We start from the raw sequence: 26,758 nt of genomic DNA, 5'->3' as shown, positions 1-26,758 counted from the left end.
TTCTTCCAAAGACCTACATATTGGGGCACCTGGGTGGCTCAGTCGTTAAGTGTCTGCCTTCGGCTCAGGTCATGATGCCTCCACATTGGGCTCCCTGCTCCGCGGGAAGTCTGCTTCTCCCTCTCCCTCTCCCCCTGCTTGTGTTCCCTCTCTGGCTGTGTCTCTCTCTGTCAAATAAATCAAATCTAAAAAAACAAAAAACAAAAAACAAAAAACCAAAGACCTACATATTGCCAACAAGGTAAGTGAAAGATGCTCAACATCACTAATCAGGGAAATGCAAATCAAAACTAAAATAAGCTATCACCTCATATTTGTTAGAACAGCCATTATCAAAAGAACAAGTAATAACAAGTGTTGGGGTGAGGATGTGGAGAAAAGAGAATCCTTGTTCTGCAGGTGGAAATGTAAACTGGTACAGCCATGAAGTAAAACAGTAAGGAAGATCCTTAAAAAATGCAACAGGACTACCATATATGATCTGGCAATCCCAAAGGAAATTTAATCATTTTCTCAAAGAGATATCTGCACCCCTATGTTCACTGCAACATTATTCACAATAGCCAAGAAATGGAAGCAACCTAAGCATCCACTGATGAAATGAACAAGGAAGATGTGGTATACATATAATGCATTATTCAGTCATACAAAAGAAGAAAATCTTGCCACTTGGGAGACCAACGATGGACCCTGAAGGCATTATGCCAAGTGAAATAAGTAAGACAGAAAAAGGCAAATATGATCTGATCTCACTTACTATATGGAATCTAAACAAGCAGAACTCAGAAAAAGAGAGTAGACTGGTGGTTGCCAAGGGCTGGAGGGTGGGAGAAATGGCAAGATGTCAGTCAAAGGGTCCAAACCTCTAATTATAAGATGAATAAGTTGTTGCAATCTATTGTACAGCATGAGGACCATGATTAACAATACTGTACTATATGGGGCACCGGACTGGCTCAGAAGAGCATACAACTCTTGATCTCGGGGTCATGAGTTCGAGCCCCACATTAGGTGCAGAGGTAACTAAAAAAAATAAACAATACTGTATTACATACTTTATATATTTATTTATATATATATGCAAGTTACTAAAAGTAAACCTCAAATGTTCTCGCCACTACAGCAAAAAAAAAAAAAAAGATAATTACATGAGGTGATGGATGTTTTAACAAACCTTCTTGTGGTAATCATTTTGCAATATATGCATATTATCAAGTCATCATATCATACACTTTAAACTTATACAATGTTATAGGTCAATTATACCTCAATAAAGCTGGGGAGAGAAAAGCACATCAGCAGTTACAAGGACTGTGGTTGGTAGAAATATTCAGTTGTGGTGGTGCTTATGTTTATCAAAATGAATGAAACCATACATTTAAAACTGATACAGTTTGTTGTATGAAAACTATACATCAAAATAAAGTATATTCAAAAGTTCTTTTTAAAAAACATCACCAACTATAAAAGACCTCATCTGAATTCTAATTCAAATTTTATTTTTAATTTTTTAAAAAATTTTTTTTAGAGAAAGAGCACCAGTGGGAGGGGCAGAGGGAGAGAAAATCTCAAGCAGACTCCATGCTGAGCATGGAGACCGACTCGGGGCTCAGTCTCATAACCATGAGATTACAACCTGGGCCAAAACCAAGAGTCGGATGCTTAACCAACTGGGTCACCCCAGGAGCTCCTCTAATTCAAATTTTAAATGGAATATTAAACAAAAATCTTTAATTTTAGAGTACGAGGGAAATCTGACTACTAAAGGTTTCATATTAAGAAAGTTTTCTTGCGCAGCCTGGCTGGCTCGGTTGGTACAGTATACGACTCTACCATGGTATCTACCTTGGTATCAGGGTCATGAGTCTGAGCCCCATGTTGGGGGCAGAATTTACTTAAAAGAAAAAAAAAGAATGAATTAATTTTTTAACTGTGACAATGATATTGTGGTTATTTATTTTTCAAATATTTGTCTTTTACAGAACTATACTGAAATATATACAAGTAACATGTAACACCTGGATTTGCTTCAAAGTCATCCAATGGGTGGAGAAGGAAATGGGACAGCATACAAATGAAACAAAACTGTCCATGAGTTGGATAAGTGTTGACTGGGCAATGGATACATAAAATCACTGTCACCTTCCTTCCCCTCTCCTACACGATTCTATATGTTTAAATTTTTTTTCTGAAGAGTGGAATTTATTTTTATTAAAGATTTTATTTATTTATTTCACAGAGAGAGATAGCGAGAGCAGGAAGACAAGCAGGGGGAGTGGGAGAGGGAGAAGCAGGCTTCCCGCTGAGCAGGGAGCCCAATGTGGGGCTCGATCCCAGGACCCTGGGACCATGACCTGAGCCGAAGGCAGATGCTTAACAACTGAGCCACCCAGGCACCCCCTATGTTTAAATTTCTATAATAAAGTTAAAAAAAAATTGCCAAGTATACAAAAAAACAAGAACAAAAACCACATAATCAAAATCAGAGGGAGGGTGCCTAGGTGGCTCAGTTGGTTAAGCATCTGCCTTTGGCTCAGGACATGATCCCAGGGTCCTGGGATCGAATCCCACATCAGGCTCCCTGGCTCAGCAGGGAGTCTGCTTCTCCCTCTGCCTCTCTCCCCTGCTCTCCCTCTCTGTCTCTCTCTCAAAAATAAATAAAATCTTTAAATTAAAAAAAAAAGAGGGAAAGAATTAGATAGAAAATCAGATTAGAGTCATGAGACCTGAACTTTATAACAGAAATAATTCAAGGTATCAAGTGATAAGATAAAGAATTTCAGCAAATTCTGAAAACTATAAAAAAGAAATCAAGGGCACCTGGGTGGCTCAGTCGTTAAGTCTCTGCCTTCAGCTCGGGTCATGATCCCAGGGTCCTGGGATGGAGCCCCACATCAGGCTCCCTGCTTGGTGAGGAGCCTGCTTCTCCCTCTCCCACTTCCTCTGCTTGTGTTCCCTCTCTCACTATGTCTCTCTCTGTCAAATAAATAAAATCTTTAAAAAAAAAAAAAGAAATCAAAAGCTTTAGAAATAAAATATACAGTAACTAGAATTAAGATCTCAACAGATGGCTTTAACATTAGATTATATGTAGTTTAAAAAAGGATTAGGGAGGGAGTGCCTGGCTGGCTCAGTCAGAAGAGCGTATGACTGGATCTCAGGGTTGTGAGTTCGAGCCCCACAAAGAGTGTGAGATTAAAAATAAAAGTTTTCTTAAAAGGATTAGGGAAAGGATTAGGTCAAAAATAGAGCTTAGTACAGAAACACAATGACAAAAGGATGGAAAACACAGAAGAGAAAAAGCATAGCATTTATGTAAATGGAATCCCAAAGGGTAATGAAAGCATGAGGCAGGAGCTGTATCTGAAGAGATAATGGCTTCCAAAACTAATTAAAAAAAAAAAAAAAAAAACTCGAACCAGAATAATGAATCCCAAGCAAACACAAAAAGAGAGACACATCCGAGTAAAATTGCTGAAATCCTAAGACCTAAGACAAAAAGAAAAATCTTAAAATCAGACGAATGAAGAAAAAACTTACCTTCAAAGAAGTAAAACTGAGGGTTGACTTCGCAGAAGAAACAATTTAAACCAGAAAAAAAAAAAAAAAAAGAATGACTTAATGAAAGAAGCAATGGTAACTGCCAATCTTTAATTCAATACCCCATTTCAGGATGTGCTTGTATGAAAATGCAAGCATTTCTCTTCATTTTAGAAGACAAGCAAATACTGGCAAAAATCATCAACAGCAGAACCACACCAAAAGAAATGCTAAAAGAAAAATGATCCCAGATAAAAACCCAAAGATGAAATAAAGAATGAAGAGCAACATAAAGGATAAATCTGAGTATTAACTTTATAAATTAGTAAGGTCTTAATTTTTAAAACCTAAGTAATTAAAACACATTACAACAGCAGTATAAAAAACAGGAGTGGAATAAATGAAATTAAAAGTATTCTATGGCCTTACTACTCAAAGTGTGTTCCAAGGACCAACAGCATCAGCATCATCTGGAAGTTTGTTAGAATGAAGAATTTCAGGCAAAATTCCAGACCCCCTAGAGCTGGAATCTGCATTTTCAAGAAAATCTCCAGGTGACTCATATGTACATTAAATTTCCAGAGGCACTATTCTAAAGTCTGGGAAGTAGTAAAAGTACGAAAACAGACTGCAGTGTGAGAAATTCACATAATTAAGAAAGGTTCTGATAAAGAGGCAAACATGATAAATAAGAACAAGATGAAGGATTCAGTTTAACTTTTGTTGAAATTTCAGATAGGAAGATACTTAAATAGAAATGTCTAGCACGAAATTAAGGACATCAGAGTAATGCTTCGAAAATTGGTCAGGGTTAGAAATATACTCAAAGTTGTCTAAAAGATGATACAATCATGGTAGTAGATTGAAAGCTTACTTCAATTTCTTCATAAAATACATAGCAAAAGACTAAACCTTGGGTAATCACACTTAAAGCATTAGAGTAATACAAGCCAGAGTAAAGAAGAAGAAAATTTTAATATGCAGCCCAGCAGTCCTCCAACTTTTTGTTTTTAGGATTCCTTTACATGTTCAGAAACTGAAGACTTCAAAGAGCCTGTTTACACAGTTTATTTATTGTGTTAGTTTATAAACAATAAATTCATTGCCTGTTTTCTGTTATTCAAAAATCAGTGGCTTGAGTGACAAGTTTCTAAATTTTCAAAAATCTCTTTAGGGTTTGGCTTAACAGAAAACAGTTGGGGGGGTGCCCGGGTGGCTCAGTCAGTTAAGCGTCTGCCTTCGGCTCAGGTCCTGATCCCAGAGTCCTGGGATCAAGCCCCGCGTCGGGCTCCCTGCTCAGTGGGGAGCCTGCTTCTCTCTCTCTCTCTCCCTCTGTCCCCTGGCTTGTGCTCCCTCTATCCCAAATAAATAAATAAATAAATAAAATCTTTAGAAAAAGAAAAAAAAAAACAGTTGGATTCTCATTAACTGCTTCTGCCTTCTCTCTGTTGCCATATATTGTTTTTAGTGAAGTGTATGAAGTCCATCCTTAAAATATATGAAAACGGAAATAGAAGTATTTTAATAGCTTTATCAGATAATTTTTGATATTCTTCGATGTTACACCAAAACTCAATGACTGTTAATTTCTTAAAGATTAAGTTGCAAAACGAAATCTAAAACCGTATCAGTACTCTGTTACATTAAAATCCATTGATTGATCTCGCTCCCTGAATAGAATTTTAGCCCATAAATGTTTTTGTAACATCATGCAATGGTGTTATCAAAAATACTGGATCACTAAATTACAGAGATCTTTCCAATGTTAATATATTTCATTACAGAATATCAAAAAATTACATCATTAATATTCCCCTCAATCTCATCATAACTGTATTGGGCAGCTGCCAAACTCAGTGACAGGTACAATTTTTCCAAAATTTTAATTTTTTCTTGAAAGCTCAATTTTACCTCTGGCAACTAACACTGTCTTTTTTGAAGTGACATGCTTGCTTCATTCATTCCAGAAAATGTCTGCCAAATACCCAAATCTAGATAACCTTTGAGTTAATCATTCTTTCAAATAAAAATTGTTTTGTTTCATGAAAAGAGCAGCTTGTTCGGCTTAAAACTCAATCATATGATTGCACTTCCTTAAGACAATCATCTCACACTGCAGTATGTAGAAGAAATGCTCTATATGTACTTCTCATTTCATCACAGCATATATGAAGACACATACACAAGCACTGAGATTTAATAAAACTAATTATCATTGCTTCATCAAGGACATCACCTGCCAAACAGCAAGTGCTTGGTGGTGAAGATTAACTACTTAGTGCCACTAATGTGGGAAGCAAAGGCAAAAGAAAAATTAAATTTCCTTACTACTTACAACCCACTGACAAATCCTTGAAACAGGCAGAGTGACATTCCTTTCCTCTAGGAACTCAGCTACCTCCAGGTTGACACTTTGCTAGGGGCAAAAGGCAATCGTAGCTTAACATTATCCCAACACCTTCCTCCTCTACCCCCCCAACCTGTAAGTCTTCTTTAACATATAAAAACTCCTTTGGAAACTTCCTTTCTCTCTACCCTCCCAAGATATATGTTGACAATCATGCCCCAAGCATATGACACACCGATACACATCTGAAGGGTCTCATGACTAAGATTTTATTAGACAGTAATACATGACCTTTTCCTAACAACAGCTAGCCCCCTCAAGGTCCTGGAAACCTTGCTTCCAAAAATTCCTTAGAGACTTAACGGTGTCCCTAACCCCATCGGAACCTGAAAGCACATAATCAGTCACTCCTCATGACCCCAGTACAGCTCTTTCTGCCCATGGGTCCTGTCTTCATGCTTTAATAAAACCACCTTTTTGCACCAAAGACATCTCAAGAATTCTTTCTTGGCCGTTAGCTCCAAACCCCAACCATTTTCTACATCACCACAGCCTTATTTCCTGCAATGTGGCCAGCAGTTCTATCTACCTTGCCTCTGAGCTATCAGTAAAAATATCAACCAAAAGGCAAATAATGTCTTACCTCTCAGACCCCCTTTAAAGCCTCCCTGACACCCTCAAGGATCCAGAGATCATACTCAGAACCACTGATGGAGCCAAATGAAGGTAAAGACTTAATAAGGGGTATATGAAATAAAAGACATCCTGATTGAAAAGAGGGAAGTAAAACAGAATTGAGAGTTTATTACATGGAGAAATAAATCCATGTATCTGTGGTTAATTGATTTTCAACAAAGGTACCAAGACCAGTCACTAGAGAATGTCTTTTCTACAACAGGTGTTACAACTGGACAGCCTCATGCAAAAGAATGAGGCTGAACCTTTACCTCACACTATGTACTAAAAATTTGAGTCAAAATGGATCAAAGGCCTAAATTTAAGAACCAAAACTATAAAATTCTTAGAAGAAAATAGGGTAAGTCTTTGTGACTTTGGATTTGACAATGGATTCTGGCAATGAATAGGACACCAAAACAAGCAACAAAAGAGATAAACTGAACATCATTATTAAAAATTTTTGTGCAGGGACATCTGGGTGGCTCAGTTAAATGTCTGCCTTCAGGTCATGATCTCAGGGTCCTGGGATCAAGTCCGTCATCAGCCTCCCTGCTCAACGGGGAGCCTGCTTCTCCCTCTCCCGCTGCCCCTGCTCATGCTCTCTTTCTCTCTGTCAAATAAATAAATAAAATCCACGGCAGGGGGAAACCCTTTTGTGCTTCATGGGCGCCTGGCTGGCACAGTTGGTTGAGCAACTGACTCTTGATTTCGGCTCGGGTCCCGATCTCAGGGTTGCCCAATGTCAGACTGCCCGCTTAGCAGGGAGTCTGCTCAAGATTATCTCTCTCCAGGGCGCCTGGGTGGCTCAGTTGGTTAAGCGACTGCCTTCGGCTCAGGTCATGATCCTGGAGTCCCGGGATCGAGTCCCGCATCGGGCTCCCTGCTCGGCAGGGAGTCTGCTTCTCCCTCTGACCCTCGCCCCTCTCATGCTCTCTCTCTTTCTCATTCTCTCTCTCAAATAAATAAATATTAAAAAAAAAAAAAAGATTATCTCTCTCCCTCTTCCTCTGCCCCACCCCCTGCTTGCCGTCTCTCTCGCTCTCAAATAAATCTTAACAAAAAAATTTGTGCTTCAAAAGACACCACTGAGAAACTGAAAAGATAATTCACAACATGGGAGAAAATATTTACAAATCCTATCTAATAAGGGACTTATGTCTAGGATATATAAAGAACTCATACAAATAAGTAATAAAAAGACAAATAACAATTAAAAAGTGAGCAAAGGATCTGAATGGTTACTTCCCCCAAAATAAAACTACAATGAGATACCACTTTATACCCACTAGGATGGCTAGAATGGTCAAAATTCCAAGTGTTTGCCTCCGTATTCCCATCCATAAAAAAATCCCACCAAAGGAACAAATATTGGTCAAACAAACAAACCAGTGCTGCTGAGAATGTGGAGAAACTGGAACCCTTATACGCTGCTGAAGGGAATATAAAATGGTACAGCACTTTGGAAAACAATCTGGCAGTTTTTGAAAAAGTTAAATGCAGTTATTAGCTGACCTAATGATTCCACTCCTCGATACAGACCTGAGAGAAATGAAAACGTTAAGTCTACAGAAAAACTTTTTTTTTTTAAAAGATTTTATTTATTTATTTGGGAGAGAATGAGAGATAGCACAAGAAGGAAGAGGGTCAGAGGGAGAAGCAGACTCCCTGCTGAGCAGGGAGCCCGATGTGGGATTCGATCCCGGGACTCCAGGATCATGACCTGAGCCAAAGGCAGTCGCTTAACCAACTGAGCCACCCAGGCACCCTACAGAAAAACTTTTTACACAAATGTTCACAGAAGCATTAGTCATAATATCAAAAAGAACCCAAATATCTATCAACTGATGAATAGATAAACAAAACGTGTTATAACCATACATGGAATATTATTCAGCCATAAAAAGGAATGAAGTACTGATTCATGCTCCAGCATGGATGAATCTTGAAAATGTGCTAAGTAAAAGTCAGTCACAAAAGACAATACACTATAATTCTATTTATATGAAATGTTCAAAATAGGCAAATACATAGAGAAAATAGATTGCTGCTTAAGGGTGGGAGGATGGAGGATTTAGGGTGACAGTTAAAGGGTATGGAGATTCTTTTTGAGGTGATGAAAGTATTCTAAAATTGACTGTGATGATGGTTGCATAATTGTGTGAATACAGTGAATTAAGATGTACAGTTGGGATGCCTTGGTGGCTCAGTCAGTTAAGTGTCCAACTCTTGATTTCAGCTTGGGTCATGATCTCAGGGTCATGAGATCTAGCCCCGCATCAAGTTCCACGCTGAGTGGGGGAGTCTGCTGGAGATTCTCTCTCTCTCTCCCTCTGCCCCCTCTACCCCGCCCCCCCACCCCACTCGCACGCACACTCTTGCTCTCATGCTCTCTCTCTAAACCTTTAAAAATAAATAAAAGGTGGCATTTCAAATCAATGGGAAAAACAAAGATGCTAAGACCACTGAGTAACAGTTTGGAAAAGCTAATGTTAGATCCACTTTGTAACTCAGACCAAAATAAATTCTAGACAGATTAAAAATTTAATAAATCCATTAAAGCTAGAAAAAAATTAATCAAATATCTGATCTCAGAGTGAAAAAAAGCCTTTCTAAATAGACCATTCACTATTGTAACTCAGGAACCAAATATGTCCATACAAATAATGCAATAATCCTCAATATCCAAACTCTTGCAGAAACCAGAGTTTGAGACAGCAACTGTATCCTTTTTCCCCTACTCTATGGATTTTTTTAAAGATTTTATTTATTTTACAGAGAGATAGAGAGCACAAGTAGGCAGAGTGGCAGGCAGAGGGAGAATACCAAGCAGGGAGCCTGATGTGGGACTTGATCCCAGGACCCTGGGATCATGACCTGAGCTGAAGGCAGACACTTAATGACCCAGCCACCCAGGCCATCCAGCCACCCTGGATTTTTTTTAAATAGAACATCTAATGCAAATAAACCACTCTCAAGTACCACTGATGGGGTATATATTAGTATAAACTTTCTAGGTTTTTAGCCATCAGAAGCCTTAAAAATTTTTTCCTTTAGATCTAGAACATGATCCAGATTTCTATACTCAAGGACATTTTCACTGCTTTTTGGTTTTGGGGGGAGAGGGGTTAACTGGAAAAACACTAAATATGTGTTATATTCAATGACTAGAAGTAGGTTGCCATTAAATTTCATTCTTAGACATAAGGATATGAGAAAATGCCCATTTAAAAAAAAGCAAACAGTACATATGAACTCATTTTTACATATTCATAGAAAATTAGCTGGAATGATATATATATACTAAAATTTTAACAAAGTGATTATGAATGTTTTACTGATGTATGTATTTTTTTTTTAAACTTCCTACGATGATCACATATATCACAACCATAAAGACCAAACAATTAAGTGAAACAGGGAAAGCACTGGTCATTGTGAAAATTATAGAAAAAAGAGAAAAGAAACTAGAGAAAAACAGGAGGCCACTGGTGATCTGTGACAATACAGTTTTTCGGCAAAAGCAGAAGCCAGATTTCAGAAGCTTCAGGAGAACTTAAGACACTGGAGGAAAAAAGAGACAGCTTAAAAGAGTAAGGTCCTTGAGGAATATAAGAAAATAAACCAGAGACAATTCTTTGTGAAGTTTCAAGAAAGTCATACTATGCTTACTATTCCTACAAACTTTACTGAAATAACCATTTCTCCAAGTCTAATCAGTTAGAAAAAACTTGCTCAAAGATCAACTAAAATTTTTTTTAAAGATTTTATTTATTTATTTGAGAGAGAGAGAATGAGAGAGAGCACGAGAGGGAAGAGGGTCAGAGGGAGAAGCAGACTCCCTGCTAAGCAGGCAGCCCGATGTGGGACTCGATCCTGGGACTCCGGGATCATGACCTGAGCCGAAGGCAGTCGCTTAACCAACTGAGCCACCCAGGCGCCCAAAGATCAACTAAAATTCTATCAAATTCCCATGAAGCCTTCTCCAATCTTACCAAAACCTAAACTCCTCCCACTGCACTTCAGGATTTTATGTTCTTACGGAATTTACCATTTTCCTTCTCTCTCTCTCACATACGAACAGTTTTTCTTACACTGGCACTTTGTTAAGTGTTTATATGTATTATCTTACTACCTTAATTACACTTGATAGAGATTTTGTGAGGATTAAGTATCATCCTCATTTGAAGGCATTAAGGGGTTAAGGAACTTAACCAAAGCCAGAGATCTAATAAATGACAGGAATAGCATTTTAACTCAGGTCTAACAGATTCCAGACATCAATCTCTCAACTACCATCCTACTGCCTCATCTTTATTGGACTCCAACCTTCCTTAAGAGGAGATATACATCTAAATGTATTTCTGTATCTACCACAGCATCCAGCACAATGCTTTACACATGTTAAATGTTAAAGTATTTTTTATATATTGAGTATTTAAACAGAGAGTGAAGGTAATAAAAAAAAGTGAAGGTAAGACACAAAATAATGTATTCAGTAAGTAGAACATTAAGAAATCGTTTTCAAAAAAAAAGAAATGGTTTCCAACTTGCCAATTTGGGCCCAGCAAAAAGGCTCCCACAAGAAGGGTAGAGAGGAGGGCCATTCTGCCAACAACAAGATAGTGACTAATGAACACACCATCAACATTCACAAGTGCATCCACGGCGTGGGCTTCAACAAGTGTGACTCCTGGGCACTCAAAGAGATCCGTAAGTTTGCAGTGGAAATGAGAACTCCAGATATGCAGACACCAGGATCAACAAAGCTTTCGAGGCCAAAGTAATAAGGAACGTCCCATACCATATCCATGTACAGATGTCCAGAAAACATGAAAATCCACCAAACTCTATACACTGGTTACCTATGTACCTGTCATCACTTTCAGAAATCTACAGACAGGTCAATGTGGATGAGAACTAATCCTTGATTTCAAGTTATAAAACCACAAAAAAATGTATTGAGTTTCAGTATAGCATAATGTACTAGATATCCATGTGTTTGCTGCCCAGAAACAATCTCACCTTCTTCATGGTCACAACATGCCAAATTTCCTTTTGGGAAATATTTTTTTTAGCTATGAGGTTTGGGTGGGATCAGCTTCGGGAATGGGTTAGGATTAGTTTAAGCCAACCAAAGTCCATCCACTCTGAGCTCTACTTCAAGAATAAGTCCAATGACATGTAAGCCAATGATACATGAAATGCCATTTGCCATCAAGGTTTTAGAAAAAGCTTCCCTGTTCTTTTATACAGGTTTCAGAAAAGATTCTTTCTTTTCCTCTGTGTAAGATAAACATGATTTCCAAACAGTGTGGTATAAAGATGGTTAAGTAGCTATTTCTACTACCAAGAGAAGGGCCAAACTGAGGTCGAACCAAGGAAGCAGAGAGAGCAAACCAAAAAGGAACAAAATCTTGGTAACATTCTGAACCCACAGATTAAGAGTAGACCACACCCAAACACAGCACACACCTGAACTGTTTAGTTATAACTTAAGGGGAAAAAAAAATCCTTGTTCCCACCAAAGGAGCTGTTCTTTTCTTTCTGGTCCTTGCAACAGAGTCCTACCTGGTTCAAAAAGTAATTCCCAACCTTCCATTTTTAACCCATGGGTGTAAATATCAAGGGATACTCAGAAATTTAAAAACACACATCATGACAAAATTAGGGTTTTTTTCTTTTTTTATCAGTGGAGCACCTTTTTATGAGTGGAGGTGGTAAGGAGGATGTCACAAAAGGATTGAGAGTATATAAAATATCCAAGTGGATTCAGAAAGCAGGGAAAACCACCACATCCAGCCTACCCTTGACTTCCATTCCATTACCCAACTACAGTGATCTTAAGATTTTTGACACATTTTAACAAATAAGTATTGGGGTGCCTGGGTGGCTCAGTTGTTAAGCGTCTGCCTTCAGCTCAGGTCATGATCCCAGGGTCCTGGGATCGAGCTCCACATCAGGCTCCCTGCTCCGCAGGAAGCCTGCTTCTCCCTCTCCCACTCCCCCTGCTTGTGTTCCCTCTCTCGCTGTCTCTCCCACTCCCCCTGCTTGTGTTCCCTCTCTCGCTGGGTCTCTCCCACTCCCCCTGCTTGTGTTCCCTCTCTCACTGTGTCTCTGTCAGGTGAATAAACAAAATCTTAAAAAAAATAAATAAATAATAAGTATTGATCCTAGTATGTATGAGCACTATGAAACTTAGTTAATATGACAGATAGTTGCAACCACAGAATTTATAGTCTTATAAAATGAAAAGACATAAAACAAGTAAACAAAAAATACCTAACTCTAAACTGTAATAAGTGCTACGAAGGTAAAGAATCAGAACTACTTCAGGGGCATGTGGCTGGCTCAGTCAGAGGAGCGTGAGACTCCTGATCTTGGTGTCATGAGTTCAAGCCCCACGTTGGGTGTGCAGATACTTAAATTAAAAAAAAAAAAGAACAAGAATACTTCAGAATGGATGTTCAAGAAAGGCCTCTGTGAAAAAGTAACATTTAGGTTGAGACTTGAAGGCATAGTAAGGTGGTAAATTCCAGGCATAAATAAAGGCTCATCATGGCAGCAAATAACATCTGAGACAGAAGCAAAGCAAAGGAATGAGGTTAGCAGTGGCTACATCACAAATTGTGGTAAACCACTTCACTCCCCTCATTACCAACAACTATTCCAAGCAGTTAAAGGCCCAATTCAATCTTCCACCTTCCTTGAAACCTTGCCTAATACACTTAAACCAGAATTAATCTCTCCATAGTTCGTCAGTTTTTCATGATTTTCCAACTTCTACAGTCAAGCTTCTCAAAAAACAACAACAACAACAACAAAAAAAACCCCAAGCTTATTGGTGAAAAGTATACAAAGCAGAAGGAACTAAATTCTAATCCTACCTTTGCTACTTAATAGCTATGTAGCCTTGGCCAAATCATTCCATTTCTCATGAGTTTTCTGAGGTTCAACGAACATATGTGAAATTACACAATGTTCAAATAGCTTCAGAAGTATATTATCATCAGTGTGTCGTATACAATTCAACACAGTATTCTAACTGTACAAGCACTGCAATATCACCTCCTGTAATCTGCAGACAGTATACTTGTAATACTTAAAGGGTTTCAGGTTGTGTTGGCTTTTGGAGCACCCATTAAATACTGTTAATGGTTTTCAAGCCCTTTTTTTTTTTATTTTTTATTTATTCACTTGAGAGAGAAAGAGAGAGAACGAGCAGGTGGAGAGCCTGAGGGAGAGAAGCAGACTCCCTGCTGAGCAGGGAGCCCAACACAGGGCTTGATTCCAGGATCAAGGGATCATGACCTGAGCCCAAGGCAGACCTTGAACCATGTGAACCACCCAGGCGCAAACAGCTACACCCTGTTCTCCCCAAAAGAAACCTTACATAGCTATACCCTGTTCTCCCCAAAAGAAACCTTACATAGAACTCCAATCTATAAAACAGATCAAAATGAGCTTTTCATTTTAAAAAAAGGGAAGAGGTTCTGAAGCCCCCTTCATTCCCTTGAAATAGGGACAAGTCCATTCCAAGGAATAGTTTTTAAACCAGAGATCATTACTGAAAATCCTGAAAAGGAAAGAATTAAGGACAAGATCCTGTGGCTTGCCACAAGTCAAGTCCCTCTAGAACAACAACAACAAAATACATTTCTTCTTTTTCACCAGAATGGCATCAGATTCTATCACATTGATGTAATCAAAAAAGGTCACACCTATAGTAGCATTTCCATGTTTTATCATACCGGTTACTAAAGCAAAGAAAAAAATGACATTTGTTTAAGTTACTTAGTGCCATGCCAGTTTTTTTTATCATCATTTCACTCTCAGTATACTAAGTGATTATTCAGTAGTGGAAAGTTTCTCTTGTATTTCCCAAAATAAGGGGGAAAAAACCTTGCCAATTTCTGCTCTCCAGGAAACTTAGCTAAAGCTTCACAATCACACACTCCATGGCTCTATCAGCTTCACTGGATGCAATCTGCCCAGACCTCGAGATTTTAACTCTTAACAGCACTAGCAAAACTCTCATTATTCCTCACCAATCTAGAGATTAGATTCCCTCTTAATATATGATTTATCCTACAGGTTTGGAGACTCCTCTTAGAAGGGAAAATAGAAACTCAGGTACCATTACAATAAAACAACCTTCTGCTGACCACCATTATGCCACTCTACCAAACAGTGGGCCCACTATCCCCTTAATGATATTCTTTTCTTCGAACACAACTTCAAAATCCCTATTTGTCTTAGTGTTTTTTTAAATCCAAATTTATTCTGAGCGAGTGTTCTTATACTTCTACATTCATCATTGGTTAATGAGCCTTTCTCAGTAATCAGAATGTGGTTCATGAATCTGGCACCAAATTACCGAGAATAAAAATTATCTATTTTCCTATTTTGTCTTATGGTGGTTTAGAATGAGCACATTGCTAAATTGCTAAAGCACATTGCAAGAATAGCCCCACAGACCTAGGAGTCACTTTAAGACTATAAAGCCTATATACTGATGCTCTACTGTTAAGTTTTAGCATAACTGTCAAATTCCCTTCCAGACATGCTGTATTAAGCTACTCAGTAATCTGACTTTACAGACCATATTCAAGGTAATATTCAGACAATAATACAAAGACTTACAAAAACCCAAATTCTCATCAACAGAGGACTGGTTAAGTTACAGCAGGACCAAACAATGGAATACTACACTGAAGCCATTAAAAATTATAATGTCAGCACATATTAACATAAAGATACCTACATCTTAATAAAAACGATACAGAAATATAGAATTACATGTAATCAGCTTTTGGGGCGCCTGGGTGGCTCAGTTGGTTAAGTGGCTGCCTTCAGCTCAGGTCATGATCCCAGAGATCAAGCCCCATGTCACGCTCCCTGCTCAGCAGGAGTGTCTGCTTCTCCTTCTCCCTCTGCCCCCCTCCCCCCTGCTGCTCATGCATGTGCACTCTCTCTCGCTCTCTCAAATAAATAAAATCTTAAAAAAAAAAATGTAATTAGCTTTTTACATAAAATAATGTGTATAAGGAAAGTTATATGTAAGGAAAGCAAGAACAACTTACAAGATATTTATTAAAACATGGACAATTTCTTTGGTAAACAGAGTTTCAGCTTTTCCTAATTATCCTTATTATTTTCTATACTATTGGGGGGGGAGACAGGTTTCTTTCCCAGAAACAACAAAGGTACTTGCATTCTTTTGAAAAACACTAAACATCCTGGTAGAGAAGTAATTAATGAAAGGAGTTAGGTTTTCTCCTGCCACCAAACACTGCAGATGACACTTGCCCAGCATGTTCCAAGAACTTACGCCAGATTACAATGAAGCACTCAGTTTCTGGCTGAAGTATGCTGTAGCTGATGATTATATCATATATATTGCTTTTTATTACCTTATTCATGAATCATAAGGAATATGCTCCAATACAGGAAAGCTCATCAAGGCACATTACTTGAAACAAAACTCTTTTGCTTGAACATTAACTCAAATGGTATGTATAGGGGAGACAGTGCCAAAAGAGCTCTAGCTTCGGTACTGGAAAGCCACCACGGTATTATCTTCCATCTCTTTATGGAGCTTCCATGTCAACAGTTTCCACAAATTTGCCCCAATTCTCTTCTGCAAACAGCTGCCTCCACTTCCTCAATGTTTTTGCTCCCTCCCATCAGCTTCCCAAAGCACCTACTCTAGTTCAGCAGCTCACAGCTACCAGGCTCTTTGGTTCAAACATTCTGACAGGAGAAATCTGATTGAACAGCAGCCCCACCAATCCATCAGGTCAGGAGTCTATCTGGAATCCAATCAGCAATAGCTAGAGAAGTAGGTTCTTCCAAGGGATATAAGCAACCTAAGTTTTCTAGAAGAGGTTATGGCCAAAGCAGGAAGAGAAATCAATCTTCAACCACAGTAAGGAAAGTGCAAGAAGAGGCCAGGTTTATACCACATCAACTGTCAATGAACACATTTGGAGAATGTTTTTAACTTCTATGGGATTTGAGGAAAAAAAAAAATCTCATTAACAGCTGTTAATCACATTAAAAGGCAAAACGTCCAAATGCTTTCCTGGCATACAAAGTCCTAAATAAAAGTAATTTAGTCAAAGTTCATGTCATGGACACAAAGCTCACCACCTATGTAGAAACAACTAATTTTTGCCTTTCTGCAATGCATATTAATTTAGAAAACGCTTAGGGCAGGTATTTTTTTATAAGCATATGCCTATTAATTCAGGAATAAGGTAATAAAAAGCAGTATACATGATACTTATAGCATACTTCTGCCAGAAACTCTCACATCTACAACATACTGATTAGGGGCACCTGGCTGGCTCAGTCAGCGGAGCATGTACTCCTGATCTTAAGGTTGAGTTCAAGCTCCACATGGGGTGTAGAGCTTACTTTAAAAAATGTAGGTCATTACTGACTATAGGCCCAAGAATACTGATTTAACTAGGCAATCACATCCTTCTTCTACAAAAACCTTTCATTAACTAAAATATTTACCTATTTTTTTTTAAGATTTTATTTATTATTTAACAGAAAGACACAGCAAGAGAAGGAACACAATCAGAGGGAGTGGGAGAAGAAGCAGGCTTCCCGTGAGCAAGGAACCCGACACGGGGCTCAATCCCAAGACTCTGGGATCATCACCTGAGCCGAAGGCAGACACTTAACGACTGAGCCACCCAGGCACCCCTTAAATATTTACCTATTCTCTATAAGGCACTATATTAAGGATTGGGAAAAGAAGAAAACAAGGCCCCTGACTCTAAGGAGTTCATCATCCAGCAAGGAAGGCTGATGTTAATTTAAAAAAAAGAAAAGAAAAAGAAAGAAAGAAAAGAAGGGCTATAATGTAAGTACGTATTCTAAACTAAAGGATATTAGTTATTTCAAGAGAGGTTGGGAAAAATTTAAGAAGACCTCACCAAAAAAGTGAGATCTGAAGCTAGGAAGAGTTTGGGCCAAATTGTGCTATGATATATATCAGGCTAAGAAATTAGTATTTTATTCTTCAAGCAATGAAGATCTGTGACAGTTTAAGCAGATAATATGATAATCATATACTGTGTTTTAGACAGGCAACTCTGCAGAAGAAGCTGCACAATATAAAACATTTGTTCAAGACCTGTAATTAAAAACACCCAAATGAAAAAGAAAACAAAAAAACAGGGAAGGGGCGCCTAGCTGGCTCAGTCAGCAGAGCATCCAACTCCTGATCTCAGGGTCGTGAATTTGAGCCCCACACTGGGTGTAGAGACCACATTAAAAAAAGGGGAGGAGGAGGGCAGGAAAAAAATGTATGTGGTGAATATGACCAAGGGTTAGTAAGTGAGCAACTCTTACAAGGGAATTACACAAAACATTAAAACTTGAAAAGCAGAAAAAGAACACAGGCACTGTATTAAAAAATGCAAATAGCCAATAAAAGCATGAGTGTTCAAACTTACTAGTAACTAGCTATTACAATTTTCACCAAAATAACTTTTTCAAGGATAATATTCGGTACAAGTGCCCACATTGTGCAGACAGTAAAGAATGGAAATCAGTATATCCTTTCTGAAGAGCAGGTACACAATACAAACAAAAGTATGTTTATATTTTTGACACAGTGATAACTTCTAGAAATCTACCTAAAAAACAGTAATGTCACTAAAAGATTTATATACAGGATGCTCACTTGCAGCATTATTTATAACATAAGAACTGGAAACAAACATACAATAGGAAAATATTAAATCTTGTACAAAATGAAATACTATGACACAAAAAGTATGTTTTCAAAAAGGTTACTAAGGAAAATGAGCAAACAAAACATTAGGTGAAACTAGAAACATTAAACATTAGGTGCAGCTAGATATTAAACTACATGTATCTCATTCTTAGAAATGTAAATGTGTACCAAAAATATTTCAAAGCATCAACAGGAATCATCACTGGATGATTAGATTTACAGTTTTCAGTATCTCTACAATGAGAATATACAACCTTTATAATTAAGAAAAAATTAAAGTAAAAAAGAGAAAGGCGGCTCAACCCCTTTAGCTAGGGTCTGTCACACCTCGGTCAAGCCATTATTGGAAAGTTTCTTTCTCTTTCTGAAAGTGTAAAAATTATTATTAATACACAGTATCTACACATTAGAAATACTTTTAAATCAGATAGATACTATCATTAAACATACAAGAATGTTAACATGTTTCATGAATACAGTGCTAAAGCTCATTAACAGTTATCACTACAATGCAGATAACTTACATAATTACTCCATGTTGGTAGTGCTTTATGGTTACTAAGTTATACTATAAAAATATATGAACTGAAATCATGAATACTACTTCAAATATTAATTGGTTAAGTGATACTTAACTAGATCACCAAGTAAAAATTCGTAATTTGGGACTTTGTATTGTAAAATCAGATTTCCAATTTTAGGAATCACTTAAAATTTTAGAATTATAGGTCAACCAAAAAATACTGTTACTAATGATTTAATTAATTAGTGCCTATATACTTACAATCAAAAAAACCCTCCAGAAATGCATGGTTTATTAAAGGACTCATTGCTAACAATATTTAGATTCCATTCAGCTACTTAAGGACAACCGCTCTTAAATTCCTACTACAGTTACAATGGCATTATGCCTGAAGTTGTGAAAATACCAAAAAAAAAAAAATACTAATTTTTTATTCTGTCAAACAGTATATTCACAATGTTTTCCATTCAAACAGATCATCATAAAGTTTACACAGCATAGCATAACTAGTAAGAGCATGGCCTTTTTAGCCTGACCTGAGATTAAGTCCTGTTCAAATCCTGGCTCCACCAAATATAGTCATGTGACTCTAAGCAAGTTATATAAACCCTAAATCTTGGTTCTCTTATCTGAAAAGGGTGACAGAGTACCTACCTCAAAGAGTTGATAAAGTACTCAACACAAACTGCTCACTCAAGTATTCTGCTTTAAAAATAATGCAAACAATTATTCTGCAAATACTGTTATCACAGTATCCTGAGTTCAAGCTTAGATAGGACTACTAGCTAAGCAAGTGACAGGTGATCTTTACCTGGCAAACCATTTAGCCTTTCTGAGATTCCAATTTCTTTACCTCTAAAACTTAGATACCAATACTTGCTCCTGCCCATCTTCAAGGATAATGAGGAGGGACAAATAAATAGTCTTTGTTTAAATGCTACATTTGGTAAACTTAATTCACTAAACACACCCATAGAATAACATCTACATTTAAAGCCATTTCAGTCTTCTCTCAGAGAAATTTACTTTACTGAGGCAAATAATGACTTCAATTTACTACTGAGATAGCTATGCTGATGGCCCAAAGCATAACTTCAGGCCTCCAACTTCTCAACACCCAGAAATGCTCTGGACTTAGTAAACTGGTTACAAAAAATAGCTAGAAAAGCCGCAAATATACAAATTCAACAGAATAAACAAAGGAATATACACTTAAAACTATTTCCTAAACTGAATGCAAACCCACAAACTGATAGTAGCCAAATTAACTCAATACATTCCTAAACTGAATGCAAACCCACAAACTGATAGTAAACAAATCAACTAAATACAACCCAAGCCTTTAAAATGTCCTTATTAAAAAAATAAAGCACTGAAAGGAAAAGAGAAACTTAAATGTTAGTATTCTAACACTAAAGCCAAACATTATTTTAAAATGTAATTTTAAGTTTTAAGATATCTGTGAAGACTATTTAAAAAGGGGATGTGGGGGTCCTTATTATGGGGTTCTTAGCCTGGTTCCTTAGACAGGCTTCAACGGGTCCTTAAACTGCAGGCAAAACTGTGCCTGTATACCTGTATGTTTCCATGGTGAGAGTGCACAGCTTCAGATTCTCAGCAGGACTAGAGGTATAAATGGTAATATTAATTCTCTCATCAAAAACTGATGACAACAGCAGACTATTTACAATCTTTTGTTACCAACTTTTATTTTAACCAAATTACGGTCTGCCAGATTTTTAAATAAATATTTGAAGTCCCTACCGTTATCAAACCCTCTGTGCTTATCAGATAGAAAGCAGTACTATCCGCATTATGTCTACCCTTTCACTCAAAGCACAAAATTTTTATGTAACAATGGTGTGTCCAGGCAGACTTCTTTTAAGTTTCATCACTGTTGGTAAATTTGACAAGAAATAGGTTTTTGGTATAGACTTAATAGTTATTGTGAGCAAGATTTCAAGAAAGACCTATAACCTACTTCAATTCAACAGGTTTTATCAAGTTCCAACCATCATGATTCTACCCAGTCATGGATAAATGTTACTATAATGAGATAAAGTAAGACCCTCTGTTCTCAAGAAACTTAAGCCTCTTATGTTTGGGATACAAGAACTATAGAAAAGAACAATGAAAACAATTTTCAGTCTACAGGGAAAAAAATCAACTTGTAATTGTTTGGTATAACCTACCAATAAAATTGCTAAGTAATTAAAAAAAAAGGAAGCATCATCGTGAGATTAACGTCTAGGAGGCAAATTTTTAAATTGAGCTTTAAAGGAAATATTAAGAAATTGTCCTAAGTATTTTTAAAGACCACCGGCTTATACACAAATAGAAAATCCTTAGTATTTGTTCATTAAGACAGGTTTCTTAGAGGGTCTGCATGGCCAAATTTTGTGAAACTGGTTCCACTAACTGCATATAATTAAAGGTAATAAAAGCCAAATTCTACTTCAAGATTCTCTACATTTTTGTTTCCATAAATCCACTGCATTTTTGAGTGCTTCTAAACAAAGTTCTAGGGGTTTCCCAAAGAATTTTCAGTAAGAACTTTCATCATCTCTTTTCAAAAGATTAAATAGAGATTAACAAACTTTAGTTTCTTTAGATACTGTTTAAAGGTAGTTTTTCTAGTTGAGTTTAAAATAACTTGAAACACCAAAAAATTATTAAAAGCAGTTTTTTTCTTCTATTAGAGAGCAAAGATATTCTTTTCCCAATTTAATAAAACCATAATCACACAACTTACATCTGAGATATTAAAATAGTTCACTGAAGTAAGTACCAAGGACTTTACCTAATCACCGTATCATAAAACACCTGCACCAAAAGTATCTGAATATAAATACAAATAACCTTAAAATTCTAGGAAAATTTAGAATAACAAACATTGGAAAGTCCAGTTTGAGTAAGTGCAAAACCTGCTTCCACCTGTCAGAAAGTAAACTCACAGTTCAAAGTAACCTAGAACTATTCCACTTTTATTATTGCCTTGGGTTACTGAAGTGAAATTCAAGCATATAAATAATCAAGTAAAATTCAAACACAAACAAGAGGATACATTTTATAAACCCACTGCCTTAAAGAATATTAGAAAAGAGGTAGTTTGGAAGTTTTGGGAAATATCCCAACATAAATCCAAAACCCACATAAGCAGTTCGTAAATGAGCATTTTCTCAACAATCAAGTTTTTGTAATCTTTGATCTAATGCGCCTCAAACAACTAGGCCTTTGGGCCCAGAAACAGTGAACTTGCAATACAGCTTGTTTCTTTAGGTTCAAATACTATCTTACAAGGGTCGGAAATAAAAGAATCTGCCCCCCCCCAAAAAAAATCAGTGTACGCTCTTTAATAATCAAAAGTATAAGGAATAAGGCCTTTCATTCCAGGAGACAGGCCATGACTATCCCGGGATGATTATCTGTAGTACAGTGCTCTCCTTAATAAAATTTACTATTAAAACGACGAATGGTACACTAAGAAGAAACACCATTAATTAAAAAAAAAATAGGTATGAAGGTTCCAATCATGACTATCACCGTTCATTTTCAGCTATTTCAGGGCTGGCAGAAAGGTTTAATACACCCACACACCCCCAAGGGAGGGGAAAACCACCAACCTCCTCCCAGGGAGTTTAATGAAAATTAGCAGGTAAAAGAGGCCTCCTCAGCAGCACGCTGAAAATCAAAGAGGGCGGCCGGAGGGCCGAAGGGTTCGGACTGCGGAGGAAAGCTTCGTCCTCGGACCCCACCTCCCTTCACCTTCCCCGCAGGACGAAGGAGGCGAAGGCTCATTAGTGCCTTCGTTAATTGACACCTGTAATGAGGAAACTTTCCGAGAGGTGAGACCGCCCAGGCGCGGCCTGGCCGGAGCTCCGGAGCGGCCCCCTCTCGGGCGCCCAGGTAACCGGGCCGGGCTGGGCCCGAGGCGCCGCGGCGGCCGCGCCACCGCGCACCTTCCCTGGGCGCTAGGCCCGCACGCCACCCGGCTTGGCCGTCGCCTCCCGCAGGCCTCGGCAGCCCGGGGAGCTGCGCGGGGCCCCCAAACTGTGCACCCCCACAGGCCGCCGCCGCGTCTACTTACTTTCATTTAACACCTCCACCAGGTCTGCGCAGTTCTCGCACATCGTTCGGCCGCCGCCCCCCCCCTCCCCCGCTTCGGATCGCACTGACTGATCCCGACCGGCGGGGGGGAGGGGAGAGAGGCGGAGGAGGGGGCCGGCCGGCCGGCGGGGCGGGGAGGCAACGAGGGCGGGCGGCGGCGGGGACGGGGCGGAGAGCAGGAGTATGGGGGAGGGGGCCGGCGGTCCCCGGAGCGGGCGGGGGAGAGGAGGGGGGCGAGGGGAGGTGCGCCGGCCGGAGGGGCGCGGAGGCGCGGGCGGCGGGGAAGGGGGGGAAGGACGGGGGGAGGGGAGAGGGAGGGAGGGGGCGGGTGGGGAGAGAAGCAGCAGAGTCACTTCACCGACCAGACGCCGCGGCCACCGCTGACGCCGCCGCCATTTTAATAGAGCGTTCGGGCTGCGCTCGGCTTTTTCCGCCCGAGCGAAGGAGCCGACGAGAAACGCCTCGCGCTCTCATTCCTCCGCCTCCCTGCCTCTCTTCGCCTCCCGCCCTCCCACCTTTCCCTCCGCACACACGCCGCACGCTCCACACCCCGCCGCGGCCGGCTCACCGCCCTCCCTTTCCTCTTCCGTCCGGCCTCCCCGCCCTCGGTCCACCCCCTCGGCGCGCTCGCCCACCCCGCCCAGCCCGGATCTCTGTCAGCGGCCGGAAGGGAAACACGAAGCCAGCGCGGCTGCGGGGGGAGTCCGGGTGAGTAGGAGAAGATGGCGGAGACACCGAGCGGCCCGCGGTTGCGCGGCGTCGCCCACCGCGTTCCACTCCGCGGGCTGCGAGGTTTAGCGAGCGCCGGGTCACTCGCGCCGCCCTGTTCCCCGCCCTTGCGCTTCGCCATTTTTCCTCCGGGCCCACGAAGAGGGATTGGTGGCGATTTCTCCCTCCCCGCTCTCGGGTTTTTGGGGTGGGGGAGGCAGGGGTTCAAAGGGGAGCCGGGCCGGAGCGACCCTGCAGCCCGAGTTGGGGCACACGGCCCTCTCCCCGCGGGCCTTTGTGAGAATGGAACAGCCCAGGGGCGGCGTAACCTGCATCTGTGTTGATCGCTACCCTCGATTCTGTAAGGCTCATCCGTCCTCGAGCAGTAAGACACCTTGATGTGACAAGAAATGGCGGAGTGAAGAGCGTTCACATGGCATCTCCTCCCTTTTACGCGAGAGGGCCCTGCACCAATTACCGGTCCTCAGCTCTTCACCTGAAATAGCATATTATACTTCTCAGCGAAGAGCAAATCGCCAGGGTATTAAGATAGGGACAAAATGAACAGGTGAAGGAAAGGGGACACTTCAGCTCAAGTTGGTTAACAACTAGTTAACATTAGGAAAATTTTTCTCCTACCCTCACTGATTTCTATATCCAGTATGTTTTTATGGAGATGTGACTGAACAGTCCAAAAGGGAGTGTACCTAATCTTAGAACTATAACCGGAGCAGCTATTCAGACCCTGTAGTAATTCTTTTAAAAGGTTTTATGGAGGTTCTGTCCCACCATCTTTCCATGCCAGGACCACCTTGCCGGTATTGTTTACCTTTCTGCTGCTTGAACTTGATGGTATAGTTTCTGCCCACCTGTTTTACAGTGCTCCATAGGAGCAGGTGATCCTTCAGAGCTGTGGAGATACTCTATTATCTTCCTTTCCCATCTTTACTATAAAACTTGGGTTTCTGCAGACTTGACTTTTCTCCTTGACCATCCAGCATCCATTCCCACACACCCCTCTTAACTACCAACAGGGAAACTTGCCAAATCCAAATTTTGTTTTGTTTTTCAGGTGGCAGCTAGAGGTTTTGAATTCCAGAAGGAAAGCCCCAAGGAATATTTGCTACTGGTTTAAAACAGTCATAGTAGGGGTGAACCTGTGTTTGAGTCCTTGCCAGTGAAATGTGACCAGAAATCTGCAGAGTGGATCTTTTGGAAAGAATTGCCCATTACTAAAAAAGGGGGACAAATTCAATAGTCATTACCCTTAACCCTTCTTTCTGTCTGAAACATAGTTTTGATTTACAAAGTAATACAGCATCTGTTGTCTAGCGTTTGTTTTTGCTTTTTACAGTGAAACTACAAACAGGATAAAAGCTAACTATGAAGTTGATAATGCAGAAAAATAAGGTGTGGTGGGTCTCTGATACATCCTAGAACAGCAGTCCCCCCCAGATTGCTTGTCTGTCGCATTTTCCTTAAGCCACTGTTTCCATTACTTGTGGCCAAACACATTGCTGATACAGAAAGTGCGGACAACTATTACCATACATGTGGAGTACTTCTAGGATATATTGAAGACACAGTCTGATCTTTTTTTTTTAAAGATTTTATTTATTTATTTGACAGAGTGAGAGCAGGAACACAGAGGGAGTGTAGGAGGGAGAAACAGGCTTCCCGCTGAGCAGGGAGCCCGATGTGGGACTCCATCCCAGGACCCTGGGATCATGACCTGAGCCAAAGGCAGACGCTTAACCAAACTGAGCCACCCAAGCGCCCTGACACAGTCTGATCTTTAAAGAAAATTTTTTAAAAATTGCTTCCTAGTTTTTTTTTTCCTTTACAAAGTTATGTGAAATGATACTTGATTTAAAATTCTTTGAGGGGCACCTGGGTGGTGCAGTCTTTAGGCATCTGACTCTTGGTTTCGGCTCAGCTCAGCTGGTGATCTCAGGGTCATGAGATGAAGCCCTACATCAGGCTCTGTGCTTAGTGTGGAATCTGTGAGATTCTCTGCCTCTTCCACTTGTGCTCTCTCAAATCTTTTAAAAGAATAAAATAAAATGCTTTGAGAATCTAGAGTATTATTGTCATAAATGATCATTACTCTTTAGTCAGCACTTCAGAACTCAACAAACTTCCTGTAGAGGGCCAGAAAGTAAATATTTTAGGCTCTCTAGGTGCCCCAACTTTCTATCACAACTACTGAACTCTGTTAGAACAAAAACAACTATAGACAGTACATAATGGAAAAAGTGTGGCTGTGTTCCAATAAAACTTATAGACACTGAAATTTGAAATTAATATTTTCACATGTCACAAAATACTATTTTTCTTTTGATATTTTCAACTATTTAAAAATATAAAACCGGGGTGCCTGTGTGGCTCAGTCATTAAGCATCTGCCTTTGGCTCAGGTCATGATCTCAGGGTCCTGGTATCGAGCCCCACATGGGCTCCCTGCTCAGTGGGGAGTCTGATTCTGCCTCTGCCCTTTACACACACACACACACACACACACACACACACACACACACACACACCCACTCTTGTTCTCTCTCTCCCTCCTAAATAAATAATTGAAAAAAAATGAAAAGTTTAAAAATATATATTTATATATATATATAAAACCATTCTTAGCACACAAACCATACAAAAACATTTAATTGCCAGATCTGGCCTGTGCCCTGTAGTTTACTAACGCTTTATCTACTTCAACTGCTTGTTAACACAAAGGCATAGGAGACAATGAAAAACAAGGCTACCTGCCTCCTAACTAGACTCTTAACTCTTCTGTGCTGATTTAGTATATGTATCAAAAAGACCTTTTCATACATTTAAAAGATGTACATTCTAAAAGTATGATGATGGGGCACCTGGGTGACTTAGCCAGCTGGGTATCCAACTCTTGATCTCAGCTCAGGTCTTGATCTCCTGGTCGTGAGTTCAGGCCCTACATTGGGCTCCACAATGTGTGAAGCCTACTTTAAAAAAGGGGGGTGGCAGGACACCTGGGTGGCTCAGTAGGTTAAGCTTTTGCCTTCGGCCCAGGTCATGATTCCAGGGTTTTGGGATCGAGCCTTACGCCAGGCTCAAGCAAGGAG

At 39.6% G+C, this 26,758-nt stretch overlaps 1 protein-coding gene across 9 annotated transcripts in view; it reads right to left on the bottom strand.

The window, feature by feature from the left end:
• Nucleotides 1–23,145, bottom strand: part of USP34 (ubiquitin specific peptidase 34) — a 267,250-nt gene extending 244,105 nt beyond the window's left edge. For 8 of the 9 annotated variants that reach the window (XR_003524622.1, XM_027621744.1, XM_027621743.1 and 5 more), the window contains exon 1: nt 22,928–22,992. Coding sequence is in view for 8 of the 9 variants with exons in the window: in XM_027621744.1 (XP_027477545.1) it covers nt 22,928–22,970 (43 nt within the window). In the remaining variant the exon portion in view is untranslated. Of the gene's footprint in view, nt 1–22,927 lie in introns of all 9 variants that reach the window. The other variant, XM_027621741.1, reaches the window with a different exon arrangement.
• Nucleotides 23,146–26,758: the final 3,613 nt, after the last annotated feature.

The sequence above is a fragment of the Zalophus californianus genome, chromosome 8 (genome assembly GCF_009762305.2).
Source record: "Zalophus californianus isolate mZalCal1 chromosome 8, mZalCal1.pri.v2, whole genome shotgun sequence".
Lineage (NCBI taxonomy): Eukaryota > Metazoa > Chordata > Mammalia > Carnivora > Otariidae > Zalophus > Zalophus californianus.
This window is presented reverse-complemented; position numbering and strand designations above follow the sequence as displayed.